This window comes from Martes martes, assembly GCF_963455335.1.
Source record: "Martes martes genome assembly, chromosome: 10".
Lineage (NCBI taxonomy): Eukaryota > Metazoa > Chordata > Mammalia > Carnivora > Mustelidae > Martes > Martes martes.
This window is the reverse complement of record NC_137898.1, coordinates 114,732,911-114,760,894: the sequence shown is the minus strand read 5'-3', so window position 1 is coordinate 114,760,894 and position 27,984 is coordinate 114,732,911. Positions and strand designations below refer to the sequence as shown.

The following is a 27,984-nucleotide window of genomic DNA, read 5'->3' as shown; positions in this document are numbered from 1 at the left end:
TGAAAGTCATACTAAGAATATACATGCAATGCCAATGAACGCTTACTGACGACACTATTTAACAGTTAGGAAAGCAAGATACCGGGACAAAATCATTCCAAGTCTCAACTTTTCAGATAAAGCATGTGCATAAGACCATGGCTGGTTTCACAGAAAACCAGAGCTGAGAGCCGGGGAACTCCCAATTCCAGAAATGTTTCGTATTAGCTGTACCAGAACATCATTATCCCAGAAGCCAAGGCCAATATTCTTCCTAATTGTTCATAGCTGATTATAATGAGCCATACCATCAGTGGACTACGTTGCCAAATATTAAGATTGTTCAAAATCTTTAAAATTCCAAATTCATGGTGAGAAACATCCTCTGAAATTCAAGAATTAAAATGTACAAAAATAAATACCACTCTGACACTCAAGGGAGATCTTCACTTTAAGGCCTTTGTCACAAATCTGAATCTTTATTGTTCTGAAATAAATGTTATAAACATAACTCAAAACAAAAGCTTCAATATTCAGTCTCAGAAGAGGTGTGGCTCAATGCCCATCACATGTAACAAGAAAACTTCCTTTAAAAAAAAGGAAAAAAAAGTACTATGAGAAGTCTTTCATATGAATGAAAATGCACCCTTTGGTTTTTTTCCTCGTCTTGTTAGCCTGTGTACACACGGGTGCCAAAAGGTTTGCATTTTCTTCACATTAGTTCTTGCTATGATGTTTGACGGATTTTTTGCCACTCAACAAATTCATCGAGAAGAACAGGCCCTAGAAATAAAGAAGCAATTCTTGTTAGAATTGAGTGAACTCATCCCTCCAACTACAGGCCACCCTGTCCACAAGCCCTGTGCCAGCGTTGAGGATGGACCCTCTACCGCCGCAGGGGTTCTGCTCCCCATTCCGCTGCTGGACTCCCCAGAGCTTGCTTCCTGGGCCTTTTCTTTCCAGACAGAAGGGACTTCCCACCATGGGTATTTGCTGCAACTTTCTTCGCAAGGTTCCGGTGTTCGAAGAACTCTCCAATAACTAAGTCAAGATTAACCTCTCCCTTTCTTTACATGTTCATAGCATCCTACTATTTAGTTATTAAGGAATACTGGTAGTGTTTACCATAGTATTTCCAGGTTCCCTCACCATGAAGTGTGTAAGCTTGGTGAAGGGGTGGCCAGTAACAGGCCCCAGTATGAGTCTGAACACACAGCAGGTGTCTAGTCAACAGCTGGCCTAAGAACGACTCTACAAAGACATTTGTATAAGGGGGGGGGGGTACAAACTCATTTCCTGACAGAAGCCAGGTAGGCAGTTTAAATGACCTGTTATCTCTTTTTTTAAAGAGGAAAACTCACTGCCAGAAAAAAAAAAATTGCTAGCTCTATTTTCCTCAAAACACACAACGTTCTGGTGGTCTCTCCTTTTCTCCTGACTTCACAGACACGCTTCTCTACTCTATGACAAGCAGCAGGCAAGCCCGGCTATATATGGCCGCTGAAAAGCAAGCTGGCTGTTGGCACAAACTGCGGGCCAGCAAAGTGGGAAGCGAGTCTAACACGGGCTACTACCCGGCTTCACTCACTAATTCCAGGTACAGTTTTGTCAGATTTTCTGATTTTTCAAACAAATCTGGAAGCTTTATTTTTATGCAAAGACTCTTAACTTAAAGGCTGCCTCAAACACACACAAAATATACACATCTGCAGGCCACAGACAGTCCTTGGGCTGCCGGCTTACTGCTGCCAAGGTACTGTCTCTAAAAAATATTATTAAGTGTTACACCATCCTGTAGGGAGAGGTCACTACACACACGCACACGCGCATGCTGAGAAATAAAGTTACCCCTTCTCTAAGTAAGTCCACATCTCAATTCATGTTTATAGAAATGCGTCTCACCACACAACTTCCCAACAGTAACACAACGTGTGCAACCGAACTGGAGGTGGAAACGGAAGACATCTTGTTCCGTCACAGAGAACACGGCTTACCTAACTGATCGTTACTTCACAGATCTGCTAAGGCATTAACAGTTAACAGTTGAGACATGCTGTCCTTTCCACGGAAGAATACTGACAAATAACTTGAATGACTGAAAAATTGCGTTTCTTTTTAAGAGATTTTATTTGAGAGAGAGCAAGCATAAGACAGAGCAAGAGCAAGTGGAGGGGGAGGGGGTACGGGAGAGGGAGAGACTCTCCAGCGGACTGCCCACTGAGCATGGAGCCCAACGTGGGGCTCGACTCCAAGACCCCAGGATCATGGCCTGAGCTGAAATCAAGAGTCGGACACTTTGACCGACTGGGCTGCCCAGGTGCCCCTGCTTATAATACACTGCTCAGTCGAAGCTCTTGGTCTACATTCTACACCTGCCTTCCCCACACTTTCCATATGATTAAAAATAAAAGTTACTGCTAGGAAATCTAAATCCTTTATGGCAATGCTACACAAATGTATATTCTCATCTAAGGCTGTAAGAATTTTATTTTCATAGGAAAACATACTTACAAGCACCATCTTCATCATAGTTACTAAGATCGGCATGGACAGTTCTGCTGAATTCTAATACGTTGTACCACTGATCTTTGTTCATAACACGATACTTTGATTGCTGTAGAAAATGATGTAAATATTTTGAATACAGAACAAGCATTATTTATTAGGAATTGACTTTGATAAATCTAGTTATAACATTTTTTGTAATTTGGTCTTTCTTAAAACACTTATTCCTCTTTAAATTACGCATGCTTCTAAGACAAATCTCAGGGACATTTACATGTTAACATTACCCAAGTTACGTTTTCTTTTATCTTTCCTTCATTTTAGAGAAATAACGGGAGCATCGAGTAAGTGTAAAACTCGAGTCTGCTTAGGAACATACTTGTGGAACCACACTGAACTCAAGACCGACAGCCGACTACACACACTGCGCCCCTCCTGCTGCCTCCCACAACGCCCCTTCTTCACTGAGGTTTACTGTTCAGCCACATTTTGAAGTTGGCATCTTTGCAGGCAGTGCAAAGAGTACTGGCTTAGGTTCAAACCCCACTTCTCCACTGACTTGGGTGACCCCGGGAGCATTATTTAACAACAGAGACCACTTCTTCATTTGCCGAAGGGGGATAAGACGTAATTCAAAACAGTGTTACAAAGAACTAAAGAAGCACTGCAGGTCGAACACCCCACACGTAACAAATACTGAAAATATTTATTTCTCTCAGGTCCCTTGAGAGGTGAGTATTTTTACACTCAGTTCTATTTATTTTTGCCCAAAACTACTAATAGGAGGAAGATGGATAACATCTATCAACAACATCTACTTCACTAGCCTTCATTACATCCACTTTATTACATTTAAAGATTTAAGTGTACGTGAAACCTACTCACGTAAGCCTTTTTCTTATCATTGCTCCTTTCTTCTTCTTTTTTTTTTTTTTAAAGATTTTATTTATTTAGTTGCCAGAGATAGAGAGAGCACAAGCAGGGAAGAAGCAGAGGCAGAGGGAGAGGCAGGCTCCCCACTGTGCAAGGAGCTGGATGCAGGACTCAATCCCAGAACCCTGGGACCATGACATGAGCCAAAGGGAAAAGCTTAACCAACTGAGCCACCCAGGCGCCCCGTATCACTGCTTCTTATCAGAAGCTTTAAACAAAATTATTCTGAGGAATTTGCTATGATAATCAGCTTTATGAAAAATCAAAGCAAAAACAAAAAGCATCTGTACTCAAGAAATGGTGAGCAAGCCATACTGAAAAACCCTAAAATTGGAAAGGCACAAAAACGGATAGAAAACCAAAGAAAGCAATGGAAAGAATAAAAGTACTCTCAGAACCACCGCTGGCAATGGGTGCTATGTTAAACCTTCTAAAAGAATATTTTCTCCATGAACTCAGCATACATCACTCACTCATCAGTACACTGAATACAGGATTATAGCCATTCTCATATTTGTGAACAAAAAATATTTTAATTCTAATTATTTGGATTGAACCTAAGTGAAAAATAAATTTTTATTATTACTACAACCGGTTCCCTTATGTAGATTTCAGACTAAGATCTTATATTAAAGAAACCTGATGGGATTGCCTGGGTGGCTGAGTTGGTTAAGCGTCTGCCTTCCACTCATGTCATGGGACATGTCATGTCCCAAGATCCTGAGATCAAGTCCAGCGGCATCAGGCTCCTTGCTCAACACGGAGTCTGCTTCTCCCTCAGCCTGCCGCTCCCCATGCTTGTGCGCTCTATCTCTGACAAATAAATAAATAAAATCTTTAAAAAAAAACCCGATTTAGAAGCTTGATAAGTGTATACCAGCATCAAATCTCTTCTGCCAAAAGCCCAAGAAACCAATTCTGCATAAAGCACATTTTTGCTAAAATGTATTTCTTGAAGGTTACTTTTTTTATGAGAGGGATGCAGGGCTGGAATATAAGTATCTCATGTACGGACTGTATTAATGAACATGAACTTGTGTCTAAAAATGACAACGTATATGTACACACTTTAATGGAAACTTTTTACTACTTAAGCAGATTTTTTTAAAAGCATAGCATTTAAAAATCTGTTTTTCCGGGGCGCCCGGGCGGCTCAGTGGATTAAAGCCTCTGCCTTCGGCTTAGGTCATAATCCCAGGGTCCTGGGATCAAGCCCCGCATCAGGCTCTCTGCTCAGCAGGGAGCCTGCTTCTTCCTCTCTCTCTGCCTGACTCTCTGCCTGTGATCTCTGTCAAATAAATAAATAAAATCTTTAAAAAGAAAAAAAATCTGTTTTTCCTCCATTAAAGGTGTATTTCCAATCAGATTAAGCTTTAAAATAAAAATTAAAATTTAATATTCATTACGTTAATATTTTCAAAAAAATAAAGAACATACATACCTCCAGGTACTGGTAAAATACTGAGAACAATGGCCATGTCCTTCCAAGCAGAAGAGCTAGCATAGACTTTGCGGTATCAATATCAAGGCTTCTCTGATCTTTATCCTAAAACATAAGGAAAAATTCTCCTGAGTGTGGTTTCAAGATTAAAAAAATGTTAAAATTACAAAACATGGAAATTCCACCTACCCTTGCAAAATCAAAGGCATATCTGTAGATATTCTTAAACGAAGAAATATCATTCAACTGTGAGCGCAAAAAGTCAAATTTGTTCTGTAACTTTTCTGTGCAGTCACACCTTAAATTAAAAAAGCCAAATACATTACATAATCCAGAAAATTAAATAAAAGTATCTTTAGGGGGTTGGAAGAAATGCATTAAGAGAAAAGTGAGTGCATTTATGAAATTAACCTACATTTAAAATTCTGATTCACAAATGTAGAATTACTAACAAACTTGTTGCCCTGTGTGTACCAGTGGAATAAAAAAAACAAAAAGGAAAAAATGGGAAAACATGACAATCAGTGAAAGTTCAGTTCAATGACTTTCCTTTAAAAAAATACAACTCAATCAAAAACTCCAGTAAAATCACAAGTCTCCCTTAAGAAGAGGTATATTAAAACATGCTTTCACCACTTGTGAGGTTCAAAAGATGGCAGAACAAAGAAAATGAATCAGGCCTCTGTCACATATTTCACTGGAAAGTTCCAGGCACCAGCTTGGTGAAAAGAGATCAGCCATGAGTGGCTTTAAAAGTTCAGGAATATAACACAGAGAAAATTAACACATTATATTAGTGCTTCAGTCATAAATTCAGATTCCTTCATTTTTAGTGACAAAAATCAAGGTAAATAGTGGCAGCACCTGACCTCAAATAAGGTACGTAGGCAGAAGAGTGCAAACAAGTTTCCATGTTATTTCTAAAGATCAGACATGAAACACAAAAAGGCCAACAGAACGTTCAAAGACCTTCACCGGTGCCCTGACTCACTGGGCTGAGACATGCTCCACGGCGGAGCAAGAAGCAACGCAGAGGCCGCCTTTCACGAATGTGTACAAGGCATCTCATTGCTGTGGAGCTCTAGCTCTAGCTCACCGACCCCGCCCAGGTGCCACAGCTGTCCTCTAACTCACAGTACTGCCTCTACCTGCAAGGTGTTCCCACCAAGTTTCACAAAATACCTCTCACCCGACCCCTAACTCACATTTTGCCATGGCTGACAGATCGGACTCCCTTCCACTGAATTAGTGTGCCATCTCCTGTGACCCACAGTCTCCCACTCAAAACTGAGTTTTAGTACTCATCATGTAGCAGACACTTAGCATTCTCAGATTTAACAAAGACCTTCACTATTCTAAATCAACAGTGTGACATGTGACTCATAATTTTATTAATGTGTAAATATTTTGGATACATTTCTAATGTTGATTAAACCTTGCATTCCTGGAATAAGCTAAGCTGGGTAATTTACCTTGTTTCATACATTGCTAGATTTTTTGGCTATGTTCATAAAAGAGACAGGCTTGTCAATTTCATTCTTTCACACTCTACTAATTTTGATAACGAGCTCATAGCAGAAGCCCCAGAAAACCTAAATGACAATTATTACCGCCCCCCCCCCCCACCTTTTTTTGTTTTCTGAAAAAAGTGTACTGACTACCAGACTTAGCATTTGTCCACAATCAGCTGAAAAACCACCTGGGTCTTTTCACTGAGGGAAGGAATTTTTAACAACTCAATCACCGTTTTTAATGGTTATAGGATCATTCAGATTTTCTACTTCTTTTTGAATCAACTGATCAATGGCAAAGTTTTTTGATAATTTCTTTCACATATAATTTTATTTACAGATGACTAAATTTATAACATTTTCTAATATGCACTACTATTTATTTTTGCTTTTTTGTTTTTCTTAATCATCTTGCCAGAACTTCCTAATTTTCTCAATTGCAGCTTTGGTTTCTCTCTTACGAATGTCTGAACATCTTTCATATCTTTTTCTTCAGGTTGATCCTTTCTCTAATTTCTTAAATTAGATTAGTTCTCGATTGAAGGTTTCTTTCTCTTTTAAAGTACAATTAAGGCTACAGACTTTCCTCTAAGTACAATTTTAGCTTCGGCCACAGTTCTGATGGATACTACTGCTTTACCCACTTGTAAATGGTGCCTCAACAAGATGGTTCCAGAGGACTGGAAGGGTGGGAGGCTTACCAGGTTTAAGAGAGATTGAGAGGAAGAGGCTGGAGAAAATAAGTAAAGGTGACCCTCCAACAACACATTTCTGAACTGTGCGGGTCCACTTACACATGGAATCTGTTTAAGAACATATTCTCTTCTCTACTCCTCTAGTTTACTTTATTGCAAGAATATAGTATATAACACCTTTAACATAAAAAGTATGTGCTATTTGACTGCTTATGTTATGGCTGAGGCTTCCAATCAACTTCCAACAGCCAGCAGGCTGTTAGTCAGTGAAGTTTCAGGGAAGTCAGAAGTTACACACGGATGTCTGTCTGTGCAGGACCTCCCACGCCTGCTAACAGTGATGAGGACTTCCCTCCAAGTTCTGCGGAGGTGGTGTCGGAGGCAACTAGCTACAACAGAATGTTTATGTAAGATCCAGAGTTTTAGAACATAATACTCAAAATTTCCAGGTTTCAATAAAAATTCCCCTACTGCTCAAGGGTCCACTGTATAGACAAATGCTGCCAAAGAACTTGGTTCTAAAAGGGAGCAGAGAAAAGTGACACTTTACTAGTGTGCGATGGAGGGGGACAGATGGTTTGCTTTCCTTTTTTTTTTAAAATTAGACAATTAACTTCTGCTTTCAGGAAGATGAAATAAATGTAGTTTTTCCCTATGTCTCCTGCTAATTCAACTAAAAGCCCTGGACATTAGCTATACAACTGGAGGAATCTGAAAGACTCGGAGAACAACACAGGGGTGCGCTTCCTGGGTTTTCTTTTGCCCTACCTATCCCAGACCTGGAGATGAAGGAGTCAGCAAACCAGAATGTCAGCAGAGTAGACAAAAACAAAACAAAAAAAAAACAACAAAAACCTGTTCTCCCTCCCACAAAAATCAAGCAGCCAAGGAAGAAAGAAAACTTTTAGAAAACACTCTTCTTTATTCAACCGCCACAGAAAAACTGGCTCCATGCCCACCTGCATCAGCAGAGCCTGGAGGAGGACCTCAACAGTCCACCATCACCAGGATGCGGGGAGGCCTCTCACCTCCCGCACTATCAGTGGAAGCCACATAAAAGCATGAACCTCCACTCCAGCGAGTAGTAAGGAGCAGTGCCTGGGGGCAGTGTCAGAGGAGGCCTCGTGGGGGCTGCCAACAGCAATGAGGAATTCCCTTCTCCTCCTGAGGTGGTGCTAGGGAAAGGTAGCTAAAATAGAAGGTTTAAATAAGATCCGGAGTTTCATAACATAATCCTCAGTATTTTCAGGTTCCAGTAAAAAAAGCACTTGTCATACCAACAACCAAGATGTCAAGCAGAATGTAAAAAGAGAGCCAATATGTGCAAATACTGAAATGGCAAGAAATGTTTAAAATGATCTGATGCAGATTTTTAAAGAAGCCATTATGAAACTGCTTCAATAAGCAATTATGGATAAAATAAAACAAATGAAAAGATAGAAAGTCTCAGCAAAGAAACAGAAAGTCTAAGAAAAGAAATCTAACATAAAAAAGAACCAAATGGAAATTTCTGAACTGCAAAATACAAGCAGACTTAAACCTTAAGGTATCAGTAACTGCATCAAATGTAAGTGGTCTACATGTATCAATCAGAAGACAGATTAAAAGATGGGTCAAAAAGACCCACAAAACCAAAATGACCCAAGGATATGCTATTTAGAAGAAAAAGATTTTAAATATAATACAGGCAGATTGAAAGTAAAAGTATGAAAAGTGACACATCATAGAAACATTAAGAAAGGAAGGGAAGCTTTATTATTATCAGCTAAGGTAGATTTCAGAGCAAAGAAAATGATCAGAACAGAGAGGAACATTACGATAAAAAGGTCGATCCAGAGGTGCCTGGGTGGCCTAGTGGGTTAAGTATAGGCCTTCGGCTCAGGTCATGATCCCAGAGTTCTGGGATTGAGCCCCACCACAGGGCTCCTTGCTCAGTGGGGAGCCTGCTTCTTCTTCTCCCTCTGCCTGCTGCACCCCCTGCTTGTGCTGTCTCTCTCTCTTTCAAATAAATAAGTAAAATCTTAAAACAAAGCAAAACAAAAAAAAAGTCAATCCACCAAGAAGATGTAACAAATGTGTGTGCACCAAGCAAAAGAACTGCAAAATATGTGAAGCAAAAACTTATAGAAAAGGAGAAATAAGCAAATATAAAATTATTGTTAGAAATTTCAGCACTCCTCTGCCAACAATGGATAGAACTAGTCACAACACTGGCAAACAAAGAATTCAACACCATCAACCAACAAGATCTAATGGACACTATTTGAACATGACACTGAATGACAATAAAATATGTGTTCTTTTCAAGCATCCACACAACATAAACCAAGAGACATCACAGTCTGAGCCATTAAGAAAACCCTGACAAATACAAAAGAACTGAAATCACATCGGGTATGTTCTCTGACTACAATGAAACCAAACTAGAACCAGCGGAAGATAACAACAAAATCTCCAAACACTTAGAAACTAAACAGACTCCTGAATAATCCATGGGTGAGAGCAAGTCTCAGTGGAAACCAAACACTACACTGATCTGCACGAACATAGGAACACAAGTCAAATTTCCTGAGACACAAAGCACTACTTGAGGGGGAAATTCACACAACTAAATGCAATTAGAAAAGAGAAAACAAATCTCAATCCATAATCTGAGCTCCTATCTTCAGAATCTAGAAAAAGAAGAGCAAAATAAACCTAAAGCAAGAAGGAGAAAGTAAATTAAGAGCAGAAATCAGTAAGACTTAAAACAGAAAAGAGAAAAATCAATGAAACAAAGAGCGGATTCTTCAGAAAAGAGTTAATGAAAAGGACAAGTCTCTAGCAAGAATGACGAAGAAAAAAAAATACAAAAATCACCACCTTCAGGAATGAAACAAAAGGTGCCATTATAGACCTGCAGATATCAAAAGCATGTAAATTTGGCCATTAGACAAAATGGACCAGTTCTGAATATAACACATTAACAATACAAAATAAATAATCTGATAAAATGATTTGAAATAAACGGTAATTTGAGTGGCCCTTTAACCACTAAAAAACAAATTCAAAATTTCAAAACTTCTAAAAAAGAAATCTGTAGATTCAAGCAGTTTCGCTGGAAAATGCTACCAATTTCTGGAGGCCAATTCTATGCTATACCTTCCAAAAAATATAAGGAAAAACTCTCCAATTCCTTTTATAAAACCAGATTTACCTTGACATCAAAACCAGTTACAGGCAGTATAAAAAAAAAAAGAAAAATCACAAGAAAAAAAATTTAACTATGTATGAAGATGGATGTTAATTAGACTTACTGTGGTGATCATTTCCCAACACACACAAATATTGACTACGTTATGTAATACACCCAAAATGAACAATGTTATGTCAATTATACCCCAAGAAATAGATAAGAAAAAGACAATAATAGACCAATATCTCTCATGAATCCTTAACAAAGTATTAACAAAAAGAATTCAGCGGTATATAAAAACAATTATATACCATAACCAAGTGGGATTCATTCCAGGTATGCAAATGGACTCAGTATTCAAAAACCAAAATATAATCACATTAACAGTCTAAAAAAAGAAAAGCTACATGATTAGACGATTTAATGCAGAGAGGGTATTTAAAATATTTCATGTGCATTCATGTGAAAACTCACAGGAAGACATGGAGAGGAGAACTCCCTCAGCTTGACTTAGAGCAACAATCTACAGTTGCCACACTTTACAGTAAGAGACTGAATGCAGTCCCTGGGATGGTGGGTCAGGAAGGGATGTCCGCTCTCACCAGGTATATTCATCAGCACAGTGGTAGAAGTGCCAGCCAATGCAATATGTCAAGGAAAGGAAATAAAGGACATACAAGACCAGAAAAGAAAGAAAACGGTCTCCGTTTCCCTATTTTCTGTTGTAATCATACGACATGACAATCCAAGGATGTCATGCATACACAAAAACTTACAGTGAGTTCGGCAAGGTCACAGGATACAAGACAACCACGCAAAAATCAACTGTGTTAGTAATGAACAGATGGGTGCTCAATTAAAAATACACTATTTACAGTGGCTGAAAATAAAAACTGAAACATGTATGTGTAATTCTAACAAAACATACAGAATTTGTATATATGCTGAAAACTATACACAAATGATGAAAGAAATTAAACACCAAAAAGAGACTTATCTTGCATGTATTCAAAGACCCAAAATAGTACAGATGTCAATTCTGCCCATATTCTTTACAGAGTTTAACCAAAATCACAGCAAGATTTTTTTGTAGGTAAAAGGAAGATCATTCTAAAATTTTAGGAAAAGCGAAGAAATTGGAAGAGCTGAAACAATTCTGAAAAAAAGATAATCTCAGAGTCCTGGGATTGAGCCCCTTGTCGAGCTCTGCACTCAGTGCAGTCTGATTGAGATTCTCTCTGTCCTTCTCCCTCTGACCTTCCCTCTGCTTGTGCTCTCTCTAAACAAATAAAAAATCTTTTTTTTAAAAAAAGATTTTATTTATTTATTTGACAGAGAGAGAGATCACAAGCAGACAGAGAGGCAGGCAAAGAGAGAGGAGGAAGCAGGCTCCCCGCTGAGCAGAGAGCCTGACGTGGGGCTTGATCCCAGGACCCTGAGATCATGACCTGAGCCAAAGGCAGAGGCTTTAACCCACTGAGCCACCCAGGCGCCCCAAAACAAATAAATAAAATCTTTAAAAAAAAAAAAAAGGGAAGAAACTAAATCAATCAGTTACATGGTTCCAGACTTCGTATACAGCAGCTGTCACCTAGACTGTGTGGTGCGGCAGGAGGTTAACACACAGATCCAAAGAACAGAGAACCCAGAGACAGACCTACACACAAGTATGTCCAACTGCTAAAGGACAAAGGTACGAAAGCAATTTAACAGAGGAAAGACCTTTTTCAACAAATGGAAATGTGGAGCAAGTGGAATTCTGTAGGCAAAGAACAAACAAAAACCTGTCTCACGTCTTTTAAAGAAATGAACTCAAAATTCATCACTAATTTAAAGGTAAAATATAAAAATATAAACACTTCCAGGAAAAAAACATAAAATTCTCAGGATGTTGGGAAAGAATTCTTGGACTTGACACAAAAAGCACAATTCACAAAAGGAAAAACTGATCAACTGAACATCATCGAAATTAAAAACTTTTGCTCTGAGTCCTCATAAAAAGATGAAAAAAATAAGCTACAGAGTGGGAGAAGATATCTGTAGACCATGTACTCAATGAGGACTTCCACCTAAAACGTACAGAAAACTCACAGTGAAAAAAAGTTTATCGACTATGGTCCTCAGCCTCTTTCCTATTTTCCTCAGATAGTCCAGGTCACCGATTCCTACTTCATCTGCGTCCACCTCCTTTGTACATCACCCACGGAGTTCTAAATCTCGAGTATTTTTCACTTTCAGAGATTTAATTATGCATCTGAAATCTGATCATCTGACACAATTCTTTCTTTCTTTAGATATAATGTATTTGTATTTCATGCTGAAATTACAATTCAAAGTACTACCCTTAAAGAGTCTAATTCTGAAGTTTAAGATCTGTTTCCCAACATGCTTAGTGACTTTTGATTGTTAATTAATGAAAACTGAACCTTTTTCTGCAGAAATTGAGGCTTCTGCTTAAAATGTCTTCCTATACAGAAGAATGGCTTCCACTATACACGAGACTACTTACCTGGGACATTTGTAAAGATTTTTGGCCTGTCATACCAATAATGAATTCCAGCTTTCATCTGCCCGACGAAGAATTTTTTTACAAGAATTCTCTCAGGGATAAGCCCTTCACTGTACGTAGAAGCAAGCCCACGCAATCATATCTCCATCTACTGGGTAGGTGTGATATCCATGACTTAATCTGAGAATTTTGATCAGATTCTCACCCTACTCAGGCCTTGCAATTTTGTCCCTTACTTGCTAGATGCACCACTGGTTAATGGCCAGACCCTAGGTGACCAGGAACAGGTGGGCAGCCTTACAGTAAATGCCTGCTCCACAGGTCCCTATGGCATCACCAGCTCTTGTCATTTCTGGTCTAATTATCTTCCTTAATTTATAGTCAAGTCCGGGCATGCTCTTTAAAAGATGCTTTTATATTTTATCCAGCATTTAAGTGTTTTACACGATAAATGATTTCTTCACACATTTAGTCTGCCATATGGCCCAAAAAAGAAATCAAAATCTGGGTAAGTTAACTGTCCAATTTGTCCGGGGCCTAGTTCCTATATATGAATGAGGATATTATATATTTCATGCAGAAACAAGTAAAGTTTACTCTTACTACTTACTAAAAACATATTACATACAATTTCATTAAGTGGCTTTTATCAGCACAAATATTCTTCATTATGTAAAAAATAAAGCTTTAATGGCATCAAAAATTTAGTTAACTTCTACCAGAGGGATATACAAAAGAAAGAAATTCTCTGATTACACACTCCTATAATGGCGCTTGACAATTTGGCTGTCTTCAGCATCCCCGGAATGATCAGCTGATGATGTTCAGGAGTACGACATTTTAGGGAGCCTCTTATGTGTACTACCTTCTTCATACACCTATCTTAAGTAGAGGCCTCATCTTCTCAATCTTTGTAGCTTTCTGAAGAAGCGTCTTTCACATATTTTTTAGTAATGTGATTCACATTTTCTCACAAAATCTCATTCAGAATCTTAATACACTTGAGACTCAGGAAGGCAAACATGACAGAAGCTGCTTCCCTATGTTCAGAAGTTCCTTCTCTTACTGCCCCCAGAGTTGGAAATCATTCTTCAGGGCCTGGCATATGAAAGCATTCCAAAATTATTTGTTAAACAGAAGTATGAATACCAAAAAGAAGCCACAAAGTAAAAAAATTTTAAAGGCACAAGGTATGTATTTATTTAATTATAAAAAGTTTCAAAATCCCTCCCTGGGGAAAGGTTAGCGGAAACTGTAGTTCCAACAAAATCATCAAGTGTAAAAGTGGTGACTTACAAGTTACCAAGGAGATAGGCATCCAAGAAATCACAATCTTTTCCAATACTTTACATCCCACAGGTACACAGAGCAACGGTATTATTTAGGCTATGATCTCGATAAGCTTAAGACAGAAAGTGAAAAGCAAAGTTTCAAGTCAAACAGAGAGAGACCAGGTGAAATTCCAACTTCTCCCTCGGCAGAAGTTGTGGTTTCCCTGTGGCTTCAGGCACATCACTGACTCCTCATTTTAACAGGACAGGAACAGGAACAGACAGCCGTGCGGTTAAGGAATACACAAGCTCCGTGATCACGACAGTTCTCCGCGAGAGATGTCCCTTCTCAGGCCCGTGGCTTACAATCACCTGCACCCCGCAGTCTCTGCGCAAACTACCTTACACCACTCTCACCGTCTACCTCAGTCTCGAGCAGAGAAAGAATCTCATAGAACACAAAAAATCGATGTTTTCTTCTCGAAGAGTGAAAGAAACAAGAGAACAAACTTTCGTGTTCGGTACCCACATCACAGAAACTGAAGGACTGGCAAAGCCGGGGAGCGTACCCAAGCGGTCACGGACACTTTACAACTCTCACAGTTAACCTAGCCCAAGAGAGACTCGGAGATTAGCATGTCCACACCTCGTAACTTGGAAATATTAGAAAGAACGTTTCCCTTGAAGTAAAAAGAAACGCACACTTCACTAGTACATCACGGAAAGCAAGAGAATTTCTAAATAACAACTAAACAAAACCCCACGGATTTTAGGGACACTGGCACCAAAAGATACCATTCCCCAAGGCGACTGTGGTTAGAATGAGTAGAAACGGGTTTAAATCTCAACATTAGGACTTAGACATTAATTTTCTGAGTATTGCTAAATATTTGATGAATGGGAGGCTTTTAAATTTCTGCTTCTAATTTAAAGACCTCCAAAATGAGAAGAAATTACCATGTACGTATTAGATCTACATGAGATTCTCTTCTTTAGAGAAGTCCCAATAAGCATGCTGTGACACTGATACACAACAGAAAAATTTTACTCACAAAGTTCTATATCTAGAACTTTCTCTGAATGAGGTCTACTGACCAAAACGGTACATCCCTGGGGGTATTTGGAAATGTGCAGGGGGCATTTAAAATTGTCATGGAGAGCACAGCAGAAGAATGCTAATGGCAATTAGTAGTTGGGCCCCAAATGCTACATAAATGACAGTCACACACAACACACACCACAGCACCCTGTCCACCTCACTCTTCCATCCTCACCAAAAAGTCAGATAAATGCTCCCCATTCCTTTCTCACCTAAATCCAGTCAAGCCAGACCCTGCCTTGGATCTCCACGGTCCGGAGCTCACTAGAGAGACCAGAGGGTGGACAACCTGTCACGCAGGACAGGCAGCACAGTTGCTGCCACTCCTGGCAGGTGCCTACCTCCTGCCGCATCTGCTCGTGATCGTAATCAAGGACAGTCCCTTCAGGGTTCTATGCTGTCTTCTCCACCAACATGATGTCTCACCCTTGCTCCAACCCCACTCTCAGCTAGCAGATGTGAGAAAAGTTCTCCGCTCCGGCCAGCGAGCACCCTTGGACTCCAGCAGGCACGGATGCAAGGAAGAGGAAGAGCCGCACTGCGCGTAGCAGCGCAGGTGCGTCGTCATGGGGACGAGGCCAGATTTCATAAGGCTCTCACAAGAGTCCGTGACCATCAGACATGAAAACAACTGCTCTGTTGCAAACTATCTGCTCTCTGATGACTTCCCACAGCCTGTAACATAGGGCTGAAGCTCTGTCCACATTATTCCCGCCATCTGGAATTCAAACCTATTCTGTCGATTTTCTTTATGTACCTTTGGATTAGAACCAACCAGACTACTTCTACACACACACACACACACACACACACACACACACACATTTTCCTTTCCCAAGGCTCTGCTCATGACTTCTCTTCAGCAGTAACATTTCCTATATCCTTCACCACCAAAATCCTACCCATGCTTCAAGGCCCAGTTCAAATGATCCCTGCGTACAGCCTCTCCCGTCTTACGCGGCCTCAGTTAATCTCATCAGCGGCTGTGCTTCCACACTCCAGTGCCTGTCTCGTTCCCCCTGGATGTCAGGTGACAGCATCCCAGGGCCCTCCCTGCCCTCTCAGCATGCTCAGCAGAGGGCAGAACCAGCCTTCTGTGTCACTGTGGAAACAGGTAAGCGGCAAAACACTCCACAGAGCACAGGAGTGCAGAGTATGGGTCTACACATCAAATTCCATCTGAGGGGCAATGTGGCAGTTACCGAACAACGATGGCAACTAGAGAGTAACGTCCCTGAGAAGGAAGTGGCAACTCTGTCCTCTGATACCTAGGAAATGGCCACTGGAGGCTACTTCGACACAAACTCACACCCACAAATTCTTCCACACAAAAGAGAAAGGTAATTCACATACACGAAGTCTGTATGAATTAACAGCCTGAAAATAAATGAATGTACAGGAGTATTCTACACAATGACAGATTTTAATCAATCACAGTTGTTACAGTCTACGATCCTTGAGCACGTCTAGGTTTTAGCTACCAGGCTGTTTCTATTCCTCAACAGAGCCCTACTAAAGTGTTCTAAGGGTTAAAATAATTAATTTGAAACAACTGATAACTACATTAAGCCAATTTAGGGACCAACACATAACTATGCCTAGGTTAAAGCAAATCCCAGGACTATGAAAAATCTACAAAGGAAATCAAGTCTGTGAAGTTTTACATTTTATGACTATACGTATTAAATAAAACCAAGTACACCAGGAAACTATAAAATCAAAAATTAAGACTTCTATAGATTCTTTTGTTTCTCCTGCTTTCAATTTTATACTACTATAGTCTTTGCAGGTTTTTTTTTTACAAGAAAATTCAGGGAGTAACAAGACTTGGCTAACTGACAAGAGATGCTCTGTACTTCACATAGCAATCTAGATTGTGGGTAAAAAAACTATGTTCCCAGTCAAGAACACTTGCCGAATTTGAGCAGCGACAAGGCTTTACAGCAGAGAGTAAACCAGAGGGGCAGGGGATAATAAATGAATGAAGCATTTATTGACCTCAGGGTCAATTTTAAATGTTCAATAACCACCTTTATGTTGTGTAGCTTGTTAACTTCCTACAGAAAAGATGTGCGAATAAAAAATAGTATGTTCAAGGGTTAAGTCAATTTCTATTCTTGTAATGAAAGCCATATGCTAATTATTCTAATTATTAGAAATGCTTTGTGTTTCCACATTTCTGTTATACAAAGACTCTTTATATTACATCAAGTTATGCAAAAACAAATAATGAGAACGTTTTGGTTTAAAAGTACATGAACACTTGTTAGCTGGGATGTTCAAAAAAGCAATATACAAAAAAATTCAGCGGGAGTAGTACAAAAAGCAATTATAGTGCCAAATAAAATGTCTTACAATCAATAAGCAATGTCACAACTGATACACGTTCCAATAAAACAGACAAAAACTATATGAAAACTAGTTTATATTCTTTGCATATTTGTCTGTATATTTTATCTTTTCTAAAAAGCTAATCGAAGGTTAGATATTTCCAAAGAATTTCAGAATCAACATCATTTGAATTTGGTATGTTATGACACCTTAGATGAATGACAGGATTCAAGCCTGGTTGTAAATACTATGATTCAAAAACATTCAAAACACATATACAGAAAGATAATGCAACAGGAAATACAGTATGCTAGACTGGTAATCTGGAAATTTAAATTCTAGGTCCTAGCTGGGCCACTAAACAGCTACATAAACTTTGGCAAACATTTTGTTCACCTCTCCAGGTCTGACTCCTTATGTCACGTATAAATAATTAAAATGACAGGGTTGATTTTATGTTCTATTTTAGAAGTTGTAATTTGGCTCATATAAGCAAAGGTTTTTACATAAATATATAAGAAATATCTACATGTTAATACTGGTTAAAAAGGACAATTACAAAGCATGTAATGCTGAACATTCAAATATAAAAATTCAGTTCCATTTGAATAGATACACTTAAAAAAATAACTGAGGTATTCTGAAATTTAAGGACACGCAAATAAGTAATAATGAATAAATTGTTAATAAAAGCATAACCACAACAGGAAACCACATGGCTAATTAACCCCCAACTTTTGGTTCAAAAGTATTGTAAATTAATGCTTCCTCTATTTTAGAATGTTGGTAATTAGTAACATCCTGCATGAATATTAGGAACACGACATAATTTAAAAATAACACATAATTACTAACTGATTTTGAAACTAAGCACACTTTACTCTGGAAGGTTGAAATCACATGATTTTTATACAGAAGCAATTCTGAAACCTCACGAAAGAGTTCGAAGGCAGCATTTGAAAGTGTGTAACTGGAACGTGGCTGGGGCTACAGGGAAGCCTCACAACTTTTCACTTATCTTTTTGTCAGATTAATTTAGCAGAAAGAAATAATATAAGTGCCACGTAACTCTATCTTCAAATATCTTTTCAATATCAGGCATAAAGTTGCAGAGGAGAAGAGGCCCCAGAGCTTAGGACTGCCCCAAGAACAAACTCCTCATCAGCAGAACTCTATATTCAGAGAAGGAAATCCCTGACTGCTCAAACAATATATGCATAAATAAGTTTGATCACAAACCTCTAATTCACCCACCAAGAGTCAATGATTTTAATAAGACTGTACTGAGGTTCTCAGAGAGTATGAAAAATGGGGTAACGGTTCACTTTGTTAAGACCACAATATAAAATTTTGTCAATCCCTAACTGACTGTTACACATCAAACCAATTTGATTCCTTTAAGGTGAAACCTTACTTCTAAAAGTTATGAAGCACAAAATATCAATTAAGATCTTCAAATAGGCCATCAAATTTGTTTTTTAAAAAAATGTCTTACTGTAATGAAGTCATCCCCTTTAACCATTCTTCCTTGGTAAAAAATCCCATGCTTTCAGCCTCCAATTTCCACGCTAAAACTAACATAATAATCTGGAAAGAACAGAACATAAAGGATAGGGGAAAAGTCAGCACAGAGATAATCATGTCTATATTTATCATGGAGAGCATTTTTATACAACTATTTCCATCCTTCAACTATTTAAGAGTATGACCTCTGGAATTATTAACTCCAAAGAAATTTAGATGGGCCAATTTCTTAAAAGTACAAAGTTCTAACAGATTCTCAAGGTAGAATCTCTCTCACTCTATTACAAATGACATTTGTTATCACAGAAGAGAACACGTGCCCAACTTGAATTGATTAAAAATACTAAAAATGACAATCTACAGTATTAAACATGAAGAAAGAAAATCTTGATATAAGATTAAAGTGTCCCAAATTTTAGAAATTTACAAATATTCTATACCCCACTTGTATTCCATTCTACTTAGAAATAAAACATACATTTTCAGGTTCAACACCAATGTCTTCACAAAATTTTTCCATTCCTTCTGGCCCTACAACTTCATCAGGACCTTCAAAGACAAAAATAATTTATATATTTTATTGTTATAATTTCATATCAACATAAAACATAAGCCATTGTACTAAAGGCATCTATGAATACACATAACTTTTTTTATAAATAACAAAATTTGAATTTTGACAGATCTTTGATAAAGTATAAATATTTGCTATACAATTTAAAATGCAGAATTTTTGAAATAGTCTTTAAGCTTTTTTTTAAACTTTCATTACAAAATGAAATTTAGGGGGAAAATGAAGTAGTATTAGTATTGGTCATTTATTTGTATAGTAACTTGAACCTATCCATTAAAAAAAAAAATTTACTGAGAGCCTTCTCTGAAGAAAAATTTTGACAATGCATAAATATAAAGAACCATAAGGAATTTTACTAGAATGTGTAGGACCAGCCCACAATTCAAGACAGTTAAAAGAGAATACCTGTTTTCTTAACTAAAACATAAGGTCGTTTATTACCTTTTGAAATACAATCAAATAAAATTTAATACTATAAAAACATACACACATTTTGAAAATAATTACTTAGGAAAATACTACTTTCCTTATCATCTTGGATCTAAATAGACAGCAAAGCAATAACTATGCCACCTTAATAGAGAAACAAAAGTTTAATCCCCCAATTAGCTTATGTCTATCACTTGTCCAAAAATTAATGATACTTTGCTTGGATCTTAATTTTCTCCCTTAGCAGCACCAGATATAAATCAATACACCATCTCTCTCCTATTTCTTTATGTTACCAGATTCCAAAAAGATCATGCTTATGCGGTCTTTCATAGCTTGCTAAGATTACAACACATCTGTGACAACATGAATGGACCCAGAGAGCATTATGCTAAAGGAAGCAAGTCGGAGAGGGGGCAGATAACATATGATGTAACTTGTATGTGAAATTTACAAACAAACAAGGAAAAAAACCCAAACTCATAAATAACAGAGCACAGATTAGTGGTTGCCAGAGGCAGGGATGGGGGGTGGGAAAAATGGGTGAAGGTGCTCAAAAGGTACAAACTTCTAGTTCTAAAATGAATCAGTCCTGGGATGTAATGTACAGCATGAGGACTAACTACAGTTAATATACTGAAAGTTGCTCAGAGTAGATATTAAAAGTCTCATCACCAAGAAAAAAAATTTCCAACTACGTATGGTGATAGATGTTAACTAGACTTATGGTGATCATTTTGCAACGTATACATATGTTGAATTACGATGTCGTACATCTGAAACTAATGCTGTATCTGAATTAAGACGGAAACAGTTAATTAAAGTAATTATGAAATGATAGAAATATGCTGTCACATTTGATTTTTGAAGACATAGCCTTGAAATATTAAAGTGGCCCAAAAAACCCCCGTCTTCCTTTCTTAAGGACTTAGAGAAGTCCTGCAGCTTTACTCTTCATGGACTAGACCACGGCTACTCATTGATGGTGCTGTCCACCACCCTCATTAGTTCACAACACGAAGCTAGCAAAATGGTTATGTCTTCACAGAAGAGTAGAGCCATCCAGTATGTGGGCCAATACATTCTTGCTGTTTCAGATGAGATCCAGGCTGCTAAGATGATGTTAAAACATGGTCTGAAACCAAAACCCTTAATTTTCTGGTTTAAGTAAGTACTGCGGTTATTCCTGCAGTGAGGTATTAAAAGGTGAGATGGATGGTAATTCCAGGACACCTTCACTCCCTAATATGTACTTGGAGGAATTTTTTATGAGAATGTGTTAATTATGTAATTTTAAAAGCATACATATACAATAAAGCTGTTAAAAATATAATATGCATCCTTACATACGGTTTGGTGGGAAGTAAAAATTAGATAAAAAATTTAATATGACAAAAACGTATTATAAATTTTTACTATGAAAAAGAAAACTGACCTGCCCTCAAAGCTGCCACCATTAGTAATCAGAAGAGAAAGCTCAAGAGTTGCGTCAAGAAGTGTCAGTTAACTACTGTAAGAGACAGCCTCCCTAGAAACTGCAGGGCCAGTTGGTAGTTAACACTGGATGAGAGTCAAACTAAATTTTGTTACAGGGAGATAGATAAGACATACATAAGACCCTTCTGTAAATGTTAAGTGACTTTTCCAAACCAATGCAAATAACTACAAATCTAACTCTAAAACAAGGCCAGTACCAATGATCTTTTCCTGGACTGCCCCGTGTTAGTTCTACTCACTGAAATACCTCTTCCAATAAATCTACTCTGCAGCTGAATTTAACTCTTTCAGGCAAAAAAGAAGTTTCCAAAGTTACAGGAATGATTTAGTTCACTCTACCAGCAGGGAGAACTTTATGAGAAGTTAGCAATTCTATCCTGCATTTGGGGTTCTTTGTAAGGTTTTAAAAGTGCCTTTTCACTTTCCATGCTTTTGTTCAGTAATAGGATCCCTGTACGCTAATGTTTGCTAATGCAATTATTACTCGAGATGAGAGGTCTTTTGAAAGAGCAAAACCATCAGGCTTAACACACATCACCTATGATATCATATTAACAAAATTAATGGTAAAATATTTTTTAAAGTAAAAAAAATCAATTTTCTTTTTTTATAACCATAAAATGTTGCCAGCGATATCTGCACAGTCTAAAACCACGCCAGCCATAGCAGACGCTCAGGAAAAAAACTGTGCTCCGTGGATGACACAGCACCTTCCGCATGAGCTACACAGGAGCTATCCTGCTAATCCTGGGACAGAACTGTCGGAATCTACAACCCATAAATCTAATGCTGTAATGCTATTACTGTGTTAGTAAGAGCTTCTGACTACTTCCAGGTACTGCACAAAGTGCTGTACAGGTATTATTTCCAGTAGGCACAATGGCCGTCTCCATTTTAATAAGGGAAAGCCCCATTTTAAGACAACAGTGACTGTTTATTTGGTAAATGACCGGTTCTTCCTTGTCAGTTAGGTCTCTGTCCAAAGTAATGTCTAGAGATGCCTTCCCTAATCACCCTCCTTGAAAGTTATCCAAACTTTCTACTTTCTATCCCTACACCTGCCATATTTTTAGCTTTACAATGCTCTGAGAACTAGAACTGCCTTGCCTACTTATCTATTTACTGTCTTTCCCACTAGAAAGCAAGTCCCTTGAGGGCAGGGATCTTGTCTAACTTGTTCACTACGACATCCCTGGCACTTAACAGCGCCTGACGCACAGCGAATGCTCAATAAATATTTACTGAATCATTCAATAAATGACACAATATAAATTACCCTCAAGTGCATTTACTAATATTTTTTTGTATAAGGAAAATTAGTTGCCATGTACATATTTTAAAAAGGAAATTATAAGGTTGTAATTAAAAGCATAGGCTCTCTAATCAGAATGACCAAGCTCTGAATCCTGGCTTTTGTCACTGGATGACCTTGGGCAAATTACTCAATCTCAACCTTGGTTTTCTCATCTAGAAAAAGAAAAACAACACCTACCTAACAGAATGATCGTTAAGGAAGCATTATATAATTAAGCACGATTTTTGAAATAAAGACAGCAACTATTATGCTGACTACTACAAAAATGCTAGTACAGCAAATAAACGTTGAGCTAATTAGAATATTATGCTACCCAGGAAAGTCACAAGAAGAGGAAATACAAATAAGTGTGAAAGAAAAAAAAAAAGGACTACATTGTGGTATCTCTTTATAAGTGAAATAAGATGAGTGACCTTTTGATTCTGTATCGTGAATTTCAGTAAAACCGGCATTTTGAATAATGGGTCAACATTTAAATGGAGGTCAGTAAGAAATGAATTCCCTTCATTTAATTTGGGTTAGACATTGTCTTGGGAGGCCAGTAATAGCAGTTTTTCTGGTCTAGAAAGAAAAAGTTCTGTTACTAAACAATTTTTAAATTATACTTTGGGGATCCCTCAGTTGGTTCAACAGTGAAGTTGCTGTCCCCCATCAATAGTCTTACTTTCCAGTTAGCCTAAACTGACACCGAAAGTTCACAGAATACTTTAGGCCTCATCAGCACAAGATATGAGCATGATGGCACATACACTGTTTTATTTTAAATGCTGAGAATGACAGCAATAAAAGGAGGGAGAGGCGATAAAACCATTAACTCCATAAGACCAAAACTATTCTGAGAAAAAAAAATGTTTTCACACATGCTTATCAAAAAGTTAGTAATAAGTGGGAAACAAGTTGCTTTTTCACACATGTGTTTAACTGAGACGTCTCCTCCGGGGCTATTTCACCCCCAGGCTATAGCTCCACCCCAGGCCCCCAGCCGCCAGCACTGAGAGGCACTGAGAGGATTTCGCTTCAGTATGCTCCTTCCAGAAGCCCTTCCCTGATACTCCCAAGGCTGGGTGTCCTGTTCCTCCTCTGAACTACTGCAGGACATCTTCCTAATACAGCATTTATCACACTGTAGTTGTATCAGTCTGTGTACTTTCTGATGTATTAACACATTTCTAGAAGAACTGAAGGGGGCTAACCAGCAATGGTTAAGGGGCAAATGTGTTGTGTAATGACAGATCTGAATCTTAAATGATACTATGGCTCCCCCAAAGTTTCAGAAAATGTCAGTTTGGGTTCAGAAAATTTTCAATATGGAAAAGAAAAGAACTATATAAAGCATAAAATGTTTTATTACATACTTTATGTTTCCCAGAATATTAAGTCTACTTTAGCTAGTGAACATAAACCAAAAAATACATCTCTTTACAAACTGTATCAAGAGTAAATGAGTTTCACTCCTCCCACTAAATATATACTGAATTACATAACTAAAGAAATATCATCCTGCCGTGGCACCAAATTCTTAGTCTACCCATAATCCTCAGTCTTGACCCTCAACCCAGGACATAGCACTAACACAAAGCAGGCCTGCAATAAATGATTTGTTAAATAAATGAACCAAAAAAATTGTTAAAGCATGTGACTGATATCTTCTTATATTAATTTCATTACCTGCATACTCATAAAACCAAGCCAGGCACTTCTTGCTTGAAAAATGTTCCTCTCCACTTATTAGTCTAGCAGGGGGTTGGGATCTGCAATAGCTTAGAAAACACACAAATGCCTAAGAATTTTATCAAATCTCAACTTTCAGTGAAAAGCTAAGTTCAATATGAACTACTTCAATGCAAAGTAAACAAAGTACTTTTTTTTACAGCTGGTACTATAGGAAAAAAATCGGGAGTTGTTTAGTATTTGCAATTTGAAACAGTATACGTAAAATTTTCTTGCTAACAAAACCCAAATGCTACTTTGCTCACTATCAAAATCCAGAATATCAGCTAAAGTCGACCACATGGAAGCTCAACCTAATGGTCTCCAGACAAGACTAGTAGTTGGGAAAGTAACAATCTTTATAGCAGTTCTCCTGCTGACTTGTATGGAAATTAGACTTGTGTATAATACACATATTAGAAAGTAAAATCTTATAAAATATATTTTGATACTTAATGCATCAATATCTTAAGAAAAATCATATATTAACAGTTGTTTATTTATCTATCATCTGCCAAACTTAAATACATATTTAAAGACAGAAGATGATTTAGGACCCAAAAGTATATTAAATTCCACAGATTAAAAACAAAGGTAACTGTAAATATGAAAACAATTGTACAAATAATTGGGCCAAAGCCATTTAATTCCAAAGCCTTTCTCTTCCCCCAAATCATTAAAGGTTGGCAAATTCATAAATGGCCTTTAGGATTTAATGAACTTCAAGGAGCTCAGAGAGTTACACCACCACAGTGACCTAGAAAGGCTACAACTCTAGCTACTGAGTAATGTCATAAATAAGGCTACCATATTTAACCTTTTAAATTGACAGAGCAAAGTATCACCTGAGTTTTAACACCACTGACTGCTGGCCTATTTTAATGTGCTTTATTTAAATAATTGTTCTGTTATGCACTTAAGATGGCTACAAGTTAGAATAATAAGAAACTCATGTGTTTGATAAAACTATGAGCTGCTGGAGTGGCGGTGACACATTCTAGTGTGAGTTACCTAGATGTATAAGAAAACCTCATCGTCTGTCACACTAATAGCTCCCGAATATCCTTAGTGATTCCGCCAAGCAGGAAGGTAAGATGCAACGAAGGGAGCCGGCTCCCTCACTTCTGAAGCCGCTCTCTGTAAGCAGAGCTCTGTCATGACCTGTCCACACTGCTGACTACAGTCCTGCTTTAATGGTAGCATCTGGAGTTGTTACATCAAGTGCCAACCAGAGACACAGTCAAACACCCAGTGAGGTTTAGAAAAGAGCCACTTCTCACACCTAAATTGCAATGATTTTGTGCAGCACACAACGTTGCTGTCATGCCTCGTGACATGTTACAGTGGGATCAAAGAGCTTTAATTACAGCTCTGCTCTGTCCTCTTTTTTTCTCCAAGAGGATACTGAGCAAAATAAGCCCCAGTTTATTAATATTGATGCCGAGAGCGAACAGCATTTTGAGTGCTAGAAAACAAAACCGCAAGCACGGCCCTTCCAGCTCTGCACGTAGGGACTGGGCGCAGGTGGAAGCACTAACCTTGCAGAAAAGGGGCTTCCTTCCTGCTGGGATTTCCCGGCTTAGACCCCTCCACAGGCTCCATTTCGGGGCCACTTACAGCACAGGGAGCTTTCCTTCCCACCCCGGCAGTTGTCAGGTCGACATTCCCCAAGCTCCGCTCCCTTCCTCCACGCTAGAGATTCTAGAAGTGACCCTTCCGCGGACCTGGACTCACTTGCAGGTATGGACGAAGTCGGGGCGGGGATGCGGGGGGCGAGGGCGCCGCTGCCGCGCGCAGTCCCGTCTCCCCACCCTCCCGGGCACGCAGAGCCAAAGGCGAGGCGGCTCCCGCAGCGCCTCCCGGGGCGCACACGCCGAGCACGAGGTGCAGTCGGGCACGGAGCCTCGAGGGGTCCTGCGCCCGGCAGCCGGCTCTCTCGGCGGGGGCTCGCCTCCCCAACCCGAGCCCCGGAGCCCCGGCCCGCCTGCTGCTCCTCTCGCCGCCCCGCGAAGGAGGGAAGAAGGAAGGGGGGGAGGCGATACCTGGAGATTTTACACTTCTTGAGGCCTCCGTCTTCCGCCACTGCCGCTGCCACCCCAGGGGATTTTCTCTTCTTCTTCACCGGCATCTTCCGCCCTCCCCGGCAGGGCGGCCAGGGGCGCCGGGGCAGGGGGTCGCGGTCCGCCGGAGACGCCTCAGTGCTGGCAGCCGGCTCCCAGACACAGCAGCAAGCGGAGGAGCAGAGCCGCCAGCCCGCGGCCCAGCGGCCCAGCCCGGCCGCAGCCCGCGCCCGGGTCTCCGCCCGTCCGCCCTGCTCGCGGCCGCGGGCACTCCTCGCCGGCGGACACTGCGGCGGGCTGGCACCGGGAAGAGAGAACGCGGACAGCGCGGTACCTCCACCACTCACACACTCCGGGAGCGAGAGGCTCGCTCTGACCCGGATGCGGACCGCCCCTGGCCGGAAGTGACGCCAGCGCGGCGACGGCCGCCGGCAGGGGCGTGGCCGTGCGGGGCCGTGCGCGGCCGGGGCGGCGACGCGGGGAGCCCGGGCGTGGTGGAGTGGCCGTGCGCGGCTCTTGGCCTCCGTGAGTCGCCCGGGGGCCCCGGCCTCTGTCGCGGGGCCACTCTCTGTCCCTCGTGCTGGGAGCCCCCTAGTCCTCTGCGGCCCGGAGCGAGCCGGTGGAGCAGGCCGCGGGGCACCTGCCCGGGGCATCCGCTGCGGGGCCGCCTGGAGCCCCGGCTGAGGCTCTCCCGGCGCCCGCCCAGCTCGCCGTCCAGGTGAGGGGCCCGCGGCGGCGGCCGGCCCGGCGAGGAGGGCCCCTCCCAGACCCTCCAGAGCCCTGCGGCGGAGCGGAGCCGGTGGGCCCGCCTGCGTGCGTCCGAGCTGCAGGGGCACGCGGCTGGGTCGCCGGGCCGCGGGCGACTAGCGACCGACGTTCCCCCCGGGGGCTCCGGCTCCGGGCGCGCCGCCTCCGCCCGCCCGCCCACTCGGGACGCCCCGTGCTCAGTGCGGCGGGGACCGACCCGGCACCGAGGCGTGCTGGGGTCCCCCAGAGCAGTGGGATCACACGGTAGCGCGATCCGTCTTCCTTCCTGGGGGCCTCGTCTTCAGGGTCCGCCCGTGTCGTCCCCAGTGTAGCATTTCTCTCTCTCTCTCTCTCTCTCTCTCTGCGGGAATCTCACACAACTTCCTCATCCGCTCAGGTGCTCACGGGCCGTCAGGGTGTTCCAGGTCTGGGCCCTGGGGCGAGGAGAGCTTTCCGGGTTGACGTTTCCGTTACTTTTGACCCTAGAACAGCCCAGGTTGGCGTCGCGGAGCCTCTCCTACTGGCGGATTTCTGCTTCGGTGCTGTAAGTGTGCTTCCCTTGGGGTTTTCTTCCTAACCTTTTTTCTCTAGCTGATCCAGTGTCAGTGCAGCGGGTAATACGTGCGGCCCAGGAAATCTGTGCTCATCAGCCGCTCATGGGGCGGGTGAAGGTCCTGAG

The 27,984-nt window shown here is 40.4% G+C and overlaps 1 protein-coding gene across 4 annotated transcripts; it reads right to left on the bottom strand.

Moving 5' to 3' along the window:
* Positions 1–424: 424 nt before the first annotated feature.
* On the bottom strand, positions 425–27,320 carry DCUN1D5 (defective in cullin neddylation 1 domain containing 5). 4 transcript variants are annotated; one of them, XM_080815955.1, is made up of 8 exons: positions 26,541–27,320; positions 24,457–24,548; positions 19,452–19,522; positions 18,945–19,036; positions 5,048–5,156; positions 4,859–4,963; positions 2,491–2,593; positions 425–762 (listed from the first exon to the last, which is right to left on the bottom strand). In XM_080815955.1, exons 1-8 carry the CDS (start codon positions 27,209–27,211, stop codon positions 707–709), a joined length of 1,299 nt encoding a protein of 432 aa, XP_080672081.1. In that variant the 5' UTR covers positions 27,212–27,320; the 3' UTR covers positions 425–706. The 4 variants fall into 4 exon arrangements, with proteins under 4 accessions (XP_080672081.1, XP_080672082.1, XP_080672084.1 ...); XM_080815956.1 differs by lacking the exon at positions 24,457–24,548 and having other exon boundaries at positions 26,541–26,927; XM_080815958.1 differs by lacking the exons at positions 18,945–19,036; positions 24,457–24,548 and having other exon boundaries at positions 26,541–26,918.
* Positions 27,321–27,984: the final 664 nt, after the last annotated feature.